At 41.1% G+C, this 13,048-nt stretch overlaps 1 protein-coding gene across 1 annotated transcript in view; it reads right to left on the reverse strand.

Annotated features, from left to right (window-relative positions):
- Positions 1-1,210: 1,210 nt before the first annotated feature.
- The window catches only part of TMEM130 (transmembrane protein 130), a 227,667-nt gene continuing 215,829 nt past the window's right edge, over positions 1,211-13,048 (reverse strand). Inside the window, exon 8 of the mRNA XM_078662700.1 lies at positions 1,211-1,830. Coding sequence (XP_078518826.1) covers positions 1,654-1,830 — 177 coding nt within the window. The 3' untranslated portion in view covers positions 1,211-1,653. The remainder of the gene's footprint in view (positions 1,831-13,048) is intronic.

Raw genomic sequence — 13,048 nt, forward strand, 5'->3', positions numbered from 1 at the left:
TGCAGCTGACGAAGCAGGGCCTTTCTCATTCTGTGGCTCTCAGTCGCTGTGGGCTTCTATGTCTTCCTCCTCAATAATTGGTTCATGCGCCCCAGGGTGCCCTATGAGTGCGGGTGCTCTGTGACCCTGAGCGGCGGCAGGCGGCCTAAACATTTTGAACATTTTGTAGCCTATGTTATGCTGTGTTATCCTATTTAAGTATGGGACCCAATAGCACTATAAATACCCATTGCATGTTCCCAGTACATCAATCAGGATTGAAGTCAGTGACCCTACAGTTACACACACATAGACATCTAAAGTCTGTAGTAGCCCTTCCAAGTGGCCCACACAAGTACATCATGTATGATGTGCTGGCCCAGTCCCGGTTTAATCTTGTGTATTCCATTAAAAAAGAGGGCTATAAATCCAAGAATTATAAAAAGCCTGGATTGAAGCAGTACATTATGCCTGGATCTGGGAAATGTGGCATCTTTGGTAGCGATCAAACTTTACTTACCTACCAGAAAAATGCATTTCCGGATATTAATTTAACTTTCATTATCTTTTTATTTAAGATATGTACATCACATTTATTGGGCAGTACAATCTGAAGTAGCTGTAGCAATAAAGCACATAACCAGAAGAGCGTGAAGAAATGTATCCTATCAATCAATCAATCAGTACATTTGTAAAGCGCACTACTCACCCGTGAGGGTCTCAAGGCATTTGTTTTATTTTTTCCAGATTCTGGGTTTTGTTGGTACAGTGATTTTAGCTTGCTCTGTTAGCAGGGCAACCCTGGTCATAAAATAAGCGGAAGTGACAATAGAAAAAAAGCCCCAAAATAAAAATAAAAACTCGCTTGGTTAACAGGAAAAAAATGGAACTCAAGCATCTTGGCTTTTCTGCTGCTTGTTCCTAAGGGGAGGTCTGCGGTGGCGAGGAAAGGTCTGCTGGTGCGTTAGAGGCCCGCAGGATGTACATTGAGTACTAAGCCGGGGCGGTAAATTCCGTTCCCTTCGCGGAATTTGGGTAATTTCAAGTTCCGTGGAAAAAACGAAATTGCCCAAAATTCTGCGTTCCGCGACTTCGCGAAATTTTTTGCTTGTTCACGTTCTCAAATTGCGTGTTTGTGAGATATTTCCCCCAAGCATGCAAACAGCGATTGCGAACAGGAAAAAAGCATCACAAACAAGCACTTCCGCGTGTTCGCGGAATTTCTGCGTGTTCGCTGAGATTTTTTACCGTTTCGCGGAGATTTGCCTAACGCGATTACGCAAATTCCGAACACCCCTATTGAGTACCACAGGCCCATTTGATACCCCAGTCCTAACATTATTAGTTCTGCAATATGGTAGTTTATGGAAAACAGGACGACACATAATCAGTTCAACAAAGGGTCCTTGGTCTTCAAAGGCCAATCAAGAAGAATACCAAAAGGGGCTGTAGCACACCCCAGCATTTAAACCTTCTTTGAAGCAGGGGAACAGCTTCTGCATCTTCACTGCATCTTCACTGGTCATCCGTCAGTCACACAGAATCCATTTTCTCAGCACTTTGCGCCTGCAACCGAGAACCAATTTCCTCTCCCAATTTGCCTTCATGTCTGTGCACCCTTGACGTCACTAGCCATGTTCTGGTTTAATTAGCACATGCGCACCAGACTCCTTCCTAGAGCATGTAACTTCTAGCTTTGTACAGTGACTTTAGTAGTGGATGTTTTTCTCTAGTCTTTTGCTTGTCTCCTTCACTTGGTTGAAGGGTGCAAGAGTTATTGACTTGGATCCCTCCTGGTCCTTGAAGGGATGGATTCTTCTCTGAGGATGGTGAAAAATCAAAGTCTGCCACCTAGAGGGTCAAAACAGAGTTGAAAATAGTAAATGTAAGGTTTCCTGCTTGAGTTTATCAACAATGGTATTAGTATGGAGGTTATTATCCTTTCGATTAGAGAATGTTTAAGCATAAAAATATGCTCAAAGCAAATGAAACACTAGCTACAGAGCGTTTGATTCATTTAATGACATCTTTAGGAAAATATGTATCAGGGGTGATACAGAGGCATACTACTCAACTTCTGGAACCAAGCGCCAAGCGGCATTTGCCCAGAGCAGATTTATAAATGCTTGTTTACCCAACACAGATTTATTTAGTTGAATACATCTGTACACTATATCTAACTGGCAAAACATTTTAGCACTGCTTACTGTGAGTGGACCAAAAAACCAAGAGGCAGATTTAGGCAACTATAGCGTGACAAATCGCAACGCAGCAACTCTTTTCGCCAGAGGGAAAGCTCAAGTCAGAGAAATATTCGCAAACTATGGCCTGCTGCTGCTCTCTTCCCCTGTGCGGGTACACAAACAGGCTGCCTAGTTCCATGTACACAGCTTTGCACTATGGTGCAAAGGTGTGTATTTGATGTGCAGCATGGGATTTGTACTGGAAGTATTTTTCAAACCAGTTTAAACATTGGATGTGTGCTGTACTGTGCAACACAAATACAATATCTGAACTATATAACGTGGCTTAACGTCAACTTGTAAATAAGGCCCTTTTCACTCGTGAAAGGATGGCCAATGGGTATTGCGGTGGGCGTTCCACCCAAAACAACCATTGATTTTGACTCTGCCCCCTATTTACAAGGGTGGCGTGAACAGAGCCGGCGCCAAAATTAAGACCAGGAAAAACCTGGCCTTAACACGGCGAAATGAGGAGAAATGCTTTATTTCTCCTTGTTTTTGCTGTTTCTATGTGTGCTGCAAGGTGTGCCTTCCTGAACATAAACAATCATTAAAGAAATGACGATTTGCAACTTCTATGTGTGCTGCACAATACAACACACATAGGAGTTTCAATTCGGAATTCTGGATTATGTGCAGGAAGGCACACCTTCCTGCACATAAATATTCATTCCCTCAACGTAAGCACCCTTGCACTATGCTGCAAGGGTGTCTGTGTTGGAGCTAGGCAGCTTAATTTAGCACCAGCGCTGGGAAAAACGCAGGATTGTGCTGTATCTTTGTAAATATGGCTCATACAGGAGGAAGGCACAACAGTGTTTCAGACACTTTTTCCCATTCTAATGGGGTCACAAATTGCCTGCCTCATTAATATTCATGAGGCAGGTGCAATTTGTGACCCCTTTCAGAATGGCTAACACTCCCAGGGATGGTGGCCCCTGGGGTCAGCAGACAACCATGTCTGTGACTGCTTTTTAAATAAAGCGGTTTTAATAAAAATTAAATGCAGTCCGTTTTCCTTAAAGGAAAACAGGATGCATTTAAACAAAGAAACATGAAATGTTACTGTTTAATTTTTCAATGGCATTCACAAAAGGTAAGGGGGGCCCCTTCCCGTTTACGAGTGGTTTACCACCTACTTGAAGTAGGTGGTAGACTGCAAGTGTTTTGCGACCGCAATCGTGGTTACAAACCAATTGTACATTGAAGTGCGAGTCGCTATTAGAATGGGACGCCCTTGTCAAGCCTATTCCTAATAGCGTGTCGCAAACCCTATTTTGTGAGTCGATAGGAGGTTACCGACTCGAGTTGATAATAGGTTACCGACTTGCAAAATAGGGTTTGTAAATGGGCCAGATCTATTTGAGTTCACAAACAAGCCGATTTCCCGTTTGTGACCACACAAAATGGTTGTACATCTGGCCCTTTGTGCTTAAGGACACTCTTCTGCATTCCCTTGTACATATGCCCCTTAATTCCATAACCTTTGGTTTGAAAGCACAATCACATCCACATTTTCAGCATATAAGCAATCCATCAGCTGATAGAAAAAAATAAATCCACACCATTATCAGAAAATGGGAAAAAGGTTAACTTCCAGCACTTTCATCTCTTATCTGCCAGTAAAAATCCATGCAGAAGTCTTTACTGTCATGCACGTGGAATTTGGGACAAAATAGAGGAGAAAACCTGGTTGGAGATTCGGAGAAGATAGAACTGGTGGTGAAGGTTTCCCTTGATATTTCTTAGGAATAACTGCACCTGCCTCGGTTATATGACTAGGAAGGCTGTCAGTTTCTCTGATGAACTGGGCATTTAAAAGATTTTACCTGAAAACATTTTGATGAAAAATAAACTGGGTCACACTGCTGTTAAATGTCAAAGATCAAACCTGCAAAGTGTATTTCTGTTTGGTCAAGCATTGCCATCAATACTTCACTGGGTTTACCCTAAAAACGCCCTGCTCAACCACTCCCAGGAAGTGGCTTGAACAAATGAGAATGAAGGATTTTCTACTTGCTTCACTGAATTGATAGATTGTTCAGGTCACACTTGATTAAAATCATCAATCCGAACTGAGTCGCCTGGATCAATCATGGCAGAATGGTGATGTGGTGGAGGAAAATGTATGTTTTGAAAGTGGTGCAAATAGACTAGCTAGTAATTGGGTGCGCAGTGAAGTGTGAAATCAATCAAGTACTAGTGTGGAAAAGTTTTGATATTGAAAGAAGTAGAATTTAGCAAGGTAAAATTGGACATAATTGAAGAGCTAAGACTCTGTATTTTGAATGATTTTGCTGTAAATAACAAAAAAATCATTGTAGATATGGATATTTGTTTCTTTACATCTTACATTTGGTACGTTTTTGTGTGTGTTTTTTTTTTTACAAAAGCTGCGAAAAACAGTGGTCGTTCTCCGAGTGTATCTTTATACATATATTAATTGTAGAAAAACAAAGGATAAAGTAAAGTGTTCTTGTAATTTTTGTCAGTTCAGTTGGTCATCGGTAATTTTATCAATATTTTTTTTTTAAACAGACTTTATTGGTTTTTATTATATCGGGTGGATCCATTGCGAACATTTATATCTTACATTTCTTGCAATTTTACAGACTGCAAGTCAGGTGCATGTTCTTCATTACCAATATATGAGTTAACACTATTGTCGTATTTTTGTGTATACATGCAGTACATCAATTTAATTTTACAAGCGTCAACATTTAAAATTAATTTACCAATTCTCCCATGAGAGTAAGGCAGCAGATGGTAAAAAAGCCCTCTACGCCAATCAAATCAATTTATTATTTCAAGTTAAGTAATTGCGGGACTGTGGACTAAGATATTGCTTTCCGCCAAATTTGGTGTGAGTCAGTTTAGCCACATTCACGGTATCCCTGTACAATTCTTCTATGGAAATTGGGTTCCGGGACTCAAATTTTTTCTCAACCGCCACTTGACGGATTACCCTGAAACTTTCCAGGAGGGAGCTGAGATGGATGCACTTCTTAAAAACAAATTTGTGATGATTCAATATATATATCGATGATTTGACACGTATGCAAAACATCCAATCATTGAAACAACAGCATGTTTCAGGCATGATGAACAGCATATAATGTATATAACCTAATGCACTGTTACTCCGTCTGTGGATCCAACAAATGGTAAAGTTGTGTCAATTGAATGTAACTTTATGGAGATTGCCGTTGTGAACACACATACGTACTAGCAATGTAAATAAATTTCAAAGATAATGTTGGCATCGCAAATCATAATGCGGGAGGCTGATGTAATCACAATTACTGTCAGTTGGTAAATCGTATTTGTGCTACAAAATCAGTCATTAACTATAGCATCATGTGTGACGTCAATTGTAGCACCCTTTAAAAACTCCTTGACCCTGCCGGGAGTCATGTGATTAAGACCACGCCTGTGGTCGAAACGCGTCTTCTATCTGCCGATTAAACAACATACCAATGATCAGTGTGGCTCGAGAATATATATATATATACATATATATATATATATATCCAGTGACTTTCGCTCCACTCTTCCCAAGAAACGAAATCCAGGCCAACAATCCTTGGTTTTAATGTGCGTTTATTAGCAGCTCACTCGACGTGTTTCGGGGAACAAGTTCCCTGGTGAAAAAGGGGACTTGTTCCCCGAAACGCGTCGAGTGAGCTGCTAATAAACGCACGTTAAAACCAAGGATTGTTGGCCTGGATTTCGTTTCTTGGGAAGAGTGGAGCGAAAGTCACTGGATACTGCGGGGGAGTGGCGACCCCGTCCCGGTCCGCCGCCGAGAGTGGCTAAAAGTGCTTTTTCACCAAAATCGAGTTGACTAAAAATATATATATATATATATATATATATATATATATATATATATATATATATATATATATATATATATCCCAAACAGCAATTTCTCCACTCATCCACTCCTGGGAAAATGAAGAAGGCGGACCACAATGTAGGAGGCAGAAGGTATTTATTTATTTCCCGCTCTGCTGCGACGCTTTTCGAGCACCTCCGTGCTTATATATAAATATATATATATATATATATATATATATATATATATATATATATATATATATATATATATATATATATATATTTATATATATATATATATATATATATATATATATATATTATATGAACAAAGTTCGCTGAAATGCGGCGCCCAACAGAGGGTTAAAAAATGGAAGCACCACGAAATTCATGGTCGTGTGGGTGAGCTGTTATTGCCTGAACCTGCGGCGCCTCATCTCTGACGAAGGTCACAGTGGTGACCAAATTGCATTAGCGAAAAGAAGGTGCAGTTTTAAAAAGGAAATAAATATTTCAAACACCGGATGGAGTTTGCGACTCATTCCCTTTCTCCTGTAGAGAGGTTTGTTGAATATATATATATATATATATATATATATATATATATATATATATATATATATATTATATGAACAAAGTTCGCCACCAACAACTGCCTCTCGCAGAGAAAAGGACGAAGAGCGGACCCAAAGTTCTTTGTGCCAATCAATTGAAATGTATTTCTTGCCCAGCAAGTCCGCCATTACGCCTTTCGACCCCCACGCGTGTCTTGATCACATGACACATTGCTCATAGTCAGAACGACATTTAAAGTGATACACACAGGAAATGACATCAAAAAGTCAAAGTTCAAGTGCATGGTAACTGAAAAGTTACTAATAGCAGCATGAGTTATTAAACGTTTGTGCAAAAACCTTATGCATTTGAAAATGTAAACAAGACAATAGATATTAGATATGTAAATATGCTTACAAATGCTAAATTGTAAAACCCCAGATATATAAAAAACTGATTTTGTAAAATGACTCATAGCAACAATAGAAAATCCTCTTTCTTCTAACTAAGAAGGGAAATCAGTATTATTGGTACACAGGATGACGCATGACATTTAAAAATCGTATACAGTAATCCAATGGATCTATACATAGCTGAAAAATGCCTCTCATATTCAGTATATGCGCCCGCCTGGTATGTATTCCATTGAATGCATGGTTATATAATATGCACATATGTTGTTATCCTGTAACTCACTTATTTAATTTTTTCATATAAACAGTTTAATTTTATGAACAGATTATGTGACACGTAGGGGTAGGTCAGTTGAACATGCAACGTGAAAAGAAAAGAACCCTCAGGCACCCACAAATGTCGGTAGCCATTATCTTCATTGGGTTCTTTTTTTGTAAAAGGAAAAAGTTCCAAAGTGTGATAAAGGTTGTGAGTTTAAAAAGAGCATGGACTACTCCTCGACCAAAACTTTATTGCGAGGGTAGTTCTAGCTCTGTTAAAACCAGTGAGAAGATAGCGGACTATTTGTGGTTAGGTTAATTTGAACCTGCAAGTCCTATACAAAATTAATAAGAAAGGTCGACATGTTTCTGCTAGTGAGCCAGTAGTCAGCTCAGCTTTCATCAGGACCAAGAAAAAGGAGTTACATCCTCACTCCATGGATGACACACACTAAGGTGTCAACACCATATGGAGTGGGCAGAGACAGATATACAACCTTAGCTGTGCCAAAGTGCACAGATGTTGTCTCCCACGGCCTCTCCAAATCGTGAGAGGCAGATGGATCTGCAAAACATAAACACAAGCATCACAAAAGGTTTATAAGCAGCATCCCTTTTGATAAAAAATGAGCAATGTTAGTTATTGACAAAATCGTTTTGTTCAACTTCGGAACCCTCCCCTAACCGAACCCTCATTTAGAAAGCTAGAAGGAGTAGCAGACATTTTCTCACTTCCTGATTGCATGGCACATAGTTTGGTGTCATGAAAACTGTTCAATATTTAGCAGTCTACCCGGCATGTCTTATCGCCATAAAAACGGCTATACCATGGAGTTTCATAATGCATTGCAAATGGAACCCCGTGTATGCCACAAAAAACTTGTTAAAAAGTGCAAGTCCCATTACTATACTCAACAAATGCGAGAACAATTACACAGAAAGAATGAATAATTAACACCGAATTACTCACAATCTGAAGATAAAGGTAGCGCCCCTTGGGCTAGTGGCAGGGGGAAAACCTTCACGTCCGGGCCCTCTGCGTGAAACAAAAAACAGGAGAGACCGTTCGCTACTTGTTTCATGAACACGCAGCCAAAAAACGTAAAGTAACGTAGGGACAGGTAGCTGCATGGATAATATATGTAATCTTTACACTTACTAGCTCCTGGACGACCGCCCGCCTTCGGACCTACTTTGTCCACATCCACTGCCCGGATCGACGAGATTGTAACCCGGAAGCGGAAGTGTAGAATTCTGAGGTAGACGCGACCCCAATCACGTGACTCCGTGATTCGCCGTTACGTCTTCCTGTTGTTCTTTTTCTGTTCTTAAAGCCGCAGTAACGTTAATATCAGGGGCTCGTGTGTGATATCAGCGTATTAACATGCATATGTCTGTATTCAATTCTGATTGGTAACGCAGGGAAAAAGGCAGACGCCATGCTATCAATATTAAGTTTGAATTAAGCCTGAATTAAGCCAATTACAGAAATAATACAAGAGAGATCTAAAATAGTCAGCAACCCTAGATTCAGGGGACCCTGTAAATATTTTATCCCACTATGAAAACAGTCTAGGGGAATCAGGAATCAAAAGAAATCATAAAGGAAGGCCACTATCTATATACCGGTATCTACACATAAATACATATATACACACTCCCATCCGGAAGGGTAATATTGCTGAATTTCATGTATGTATATATGTGTGTATAGGGGTCTAAGGGCAGAGGGAAGCTTAAGCTGGTATCTAAACTTCACCTACTTACGCATCACTGACCCCCACTGGATATCGTCATTTAATCCTTGTAAATGTGTAGATAAGCGATAAATTCATCTTTGCTCTTTTTCAAAGATGTTGCCCTCGTTTCTCTGGTCCAATTGTTCTATCACTGTCCACCTGATATCATCAGGACAGTGACCCTGCTCAAGAAAGTGAGCTGTAAGTTTGGTTGTATTTCTGCCACATCTCACATTACTTCGGTGTTCACCAATGCGTGTCTTTATCTTCCTTGTGGTCATCCCCACATACCTGAGGTGGCAGGGGCAAGTAATCAGGTAGATGACGTTACTTGAATTACAGTTCGTGTGGCCCCTGATGTGCCATATTTTACCTTCCTCCAAGTTGAGAGTTTTCGCTGTCGAGGTCAGGTGACAGACACTACATCCACCGCAAGGGAAGTGACCTGTCACGGGGGTTAGACCCCAAGCATTTAGGAGAGTTTGATCATTGGAGAGTTGGACTGTTCTGGGGTGTGTGTGAACAAGTGCATCCTGCAAACTCCTCTCCCGTTTATAGGAGAAGAGAGGTTTATGCCATGCACGACCTCCACTGTTCAGAATGCGCCAATGTTTGCCTATGCAGCGGCTCACAGCATTGGAAATAGTGCAGTAGGTCGTTACGCAGGTAAGTGGAGTCTCCTCATTGGCATCTTTGATATGATCCTCCAAGAGGGCCTCTCTATTGTTATTCCTCGCTCTTTTCCAACTTTTGCGAAGTATTCCCTTTGGATAGCCTCTATTCAGTAGCTTGCTCGTAAGATCTTCTGCCTGTTTGTTGAAATCTCCAGCTTTACTACAATTTCTACGAATGCGTAGATACTGCCCAAAAGGTACATTTTCCCGCAGTGGGCGAGGATGGAAGCTTGAAAAATGGAGCAAGTTGTTTTTGCTCGTTGGCTTATAATAGGTTTTGCTGGTGAGATGATCATTTTCCCTGGTTAGAGTCACATCAAGAAAAACTATGGACAGAGGATCATAATGATGGGTAAAACGTAAGAGGGGGTCACACGTATTGACCCAGTCAAAAAAGGAAAGGAGACTTTCCTCTGACCCCTTCCAAATTAGAAGCACATCATCAATGTACCTCTGCCACAGGATAACATTGAGAGTGTATGGGTTGGTTGATGCCAGAATGTGGGTCTTCTCAAAATTGTACACATATAGCCCTGCAATGCTAGGACAAAAGTGCTGCCCATAGATGTCCCCGTCTTCTGCAGATAGATGGTGTCTTCATATTGGAAAAAATTGCGTTTCAGGGCTAAGGTGGAACATTCGATGACAAAGGTTCTGGAGGTGGTGTAGTTCCAATCTGTCTGTTCCAGGGCATCTGCCAGGACTTTGAGTGTAGCGTCCTGTGGGATGCACGTGTATAAACTTTCGATGTCTAATGAGACCAAGAAGCATGGCTCTTCTGGCAGCTTCACAGTCAAAAGCATGGCCAGAAGGCTCTTTGTGTCCTTGATGTAGGTGCTGGTGGATTGCACCAACGGTTTAAAAAAGAAATCACAATATTTAGAGAGTGGCTCCAAAAGTGAGCCAATCCCGGACACAATGGGCCTCCCTGGTGGTGGAACCCGATTTTTATGGGTTTTAGGGAGTTTTTCATCAGAACTAGTGAGGAAGTCAGCTTCCTGTTTGCTGATACAACCATCTCTCTCGGCTGTCATGACCAGTTCAATAATTTCATCTTTCAAAAAAGGAGTGGGATCTTGTTGGAGGATGGTATAGCTGGTAGCGTCATTCAATAATCGTCTACATTCATAGTCGTAGGCTTTACGTTTTTTGGCTGCGTGTTCATGAAACAAGTAGCGAACGGTCTCTCCTGTTTTTTGTTTCACGCAGAGGGCCCGGACGTGAAGGTTTTCCCCCTGCCACTAGCCCAAGGGGCGCTACCTTTATCTTCAGATTGTGAGTAATTCGGTGTTAATTATTCATTCTTTCTGTGTAATTGTTCTCGCATTTGTTGAGTATAGTAATGGGACTTGCACTTTTTAACAAGTTTTTTGTGGCATACACGGGGTTCCATTTACAATGCATTATGAAACTCCATGGTATAGCCGTTTTTATGGCGATAAGACATGCCGGGTAGACTGCTAAATATTGAACAGTTTTCATGACACCAAACTATGTGCCATGCAATCAGGAAGTGAGAAAATGTCTGCTACTCCTTCTAGCTTTCTAAATGAGGATTCGGTTAGTGGAGGGTTCCGAAGTTGAACAAAACGATTTTGTCAATAACTAACATTGCTCATTTTTTATCAAAAGGGATGCTGCTTATAAACCTTTTGCGATGCTTGTGTTTATGTTTTGCAGATCCATCTGCCTCTCACGATTTGGAGAGGCCGTAGGAGACAACATCTGTGCACTTTGGCACAGCTAAGGTTGTATATCTGTCTCTGCCCACTCCATATGGTGTTGACACCTTAGTGTGTGTCATCCATGGAGTGAGGATGTAACTCCTTTTTCTTGGTCCTGATGAAAGCTGAGCTGACTACTGGCTCACTAGCAGAAACACGTCGACCTTTCTTATTAATTTTGTATAGGACTTGCAGGTTCAAATTAACCTAACCACATATAGTCCGCTATCTTCTCACTGGTTTTAACAGAGCTAGAACTACCCTCACAATAAAGTTTTGGTTGAGGAGTAGTCCATGCTCTTTTTAAACTCACAACCTTTATCACACTTTGGAACTTTTTCCTTTTACAAAAAAAGAACCCAATGAAGATAATGGCTACCGACATTTGTGGGTGCCTGAGGGTTCTTTTCTTTTCACGTTGCATGTTCAACTGACCTACCCCTACGTGTTTCTCCTACTTGTCTTGGTGGTATGAACTGTCATTACTCCTTGATCTAGTCTTTCTTTATTGATGCGGCCACTCTTTTGTTGATGTTTACTATTGTTATTGAGGGGTTTAAGAGTGTCCTCCTGACCCTTTCTCTCTAGTTGATTGCATTGATTTAGCAGCGTGCAGCTGCGAGGGATTTATTCTAATTTTAGCTCATAAATATATTAAGAAATACTTATATATATTTTCCTTATTGTTAAAAAAGTGCATTGTCCATATCTCCATAATGGAAGCTTCAGGCTTATCCTATTCTAGGGAAGAGGCAGACGCCATACTAAATGACCCTACCCTCTTTGCTGATCCCCTTATGGCCCAAGTCATATCACAGACTTCTGACTGGGACAAATTGGGTGAGCAGAAGAAAAGTCGGATCAGGGCCATCCTACACGGGACCATGATGAAAGAGTATTTGACCAACAAAATGGCCCCCAAGGGGCTTTTGGTCACTAATGCACCTCGGATATTTCTAGAGGATAGTGTGTTCAGGAAAGAGTGGGCCCAGATCGCCTGGCATTGCACACATGATTGGGCTATCCTGATCATAAAAACGGCAATGCGTTTGTCGGAAGCTCTTCTTATAGAAATCCAGGCCACTGAAACCCACATCAAGACTACAATCACTGGGTTTAAAAAGAAACTTGAAGAGTTTAACAAAGAAATTAATGAATATAAAGAAAATCTAGCACAATCTAAGGTTTCGAAATTCCAGAAAGATCTCAAAAAATGGTCATACGACAAGACTTATCCGTATGCCAGTTCTGAATACTCCCAACCAGACCGAAATACTCCTACATCAGATGACTCTGACTCCAGTAACTCTAGTGCTGGTAGCAGAGGCAATAAACAGCGAGGAAGGGGTCGGGTAGACAAAATTATAACACCCCCCATGGGCCCCGTATCAACAACAAGGGCAGGGTATGTACCAACCAAACCCCTTTAATCAACCACCTTTCCCACCCCAATTTGGTTGGAATCCCCATTTTGCCCCACCTCCCCAATTTTTCCAACAGGACATGTATCCGCAGCCTTTTTTAGGGTTTGGTCGGAGGGGCAGGGGCAAGAGGAGAGGAGGGAACCAAGTCCACTGGGGTACAACAAAATCCGTGGGGGACAACACGCGGAGCAAAACC

Source organism: Lissotriton helveticus, chromosome 10 (genome assembly GCF_964261635.1).
Source record: "Lissotriton helveticus chromosome 10, aLisHel1.1, whole genome shotgun sequence".
Lineage (NCBI taxonomy): Eukaryota > Metazoa > Chordata > Amphibia > Caudata > Salamandridae > Lissotriton > Lissotriton helveticus.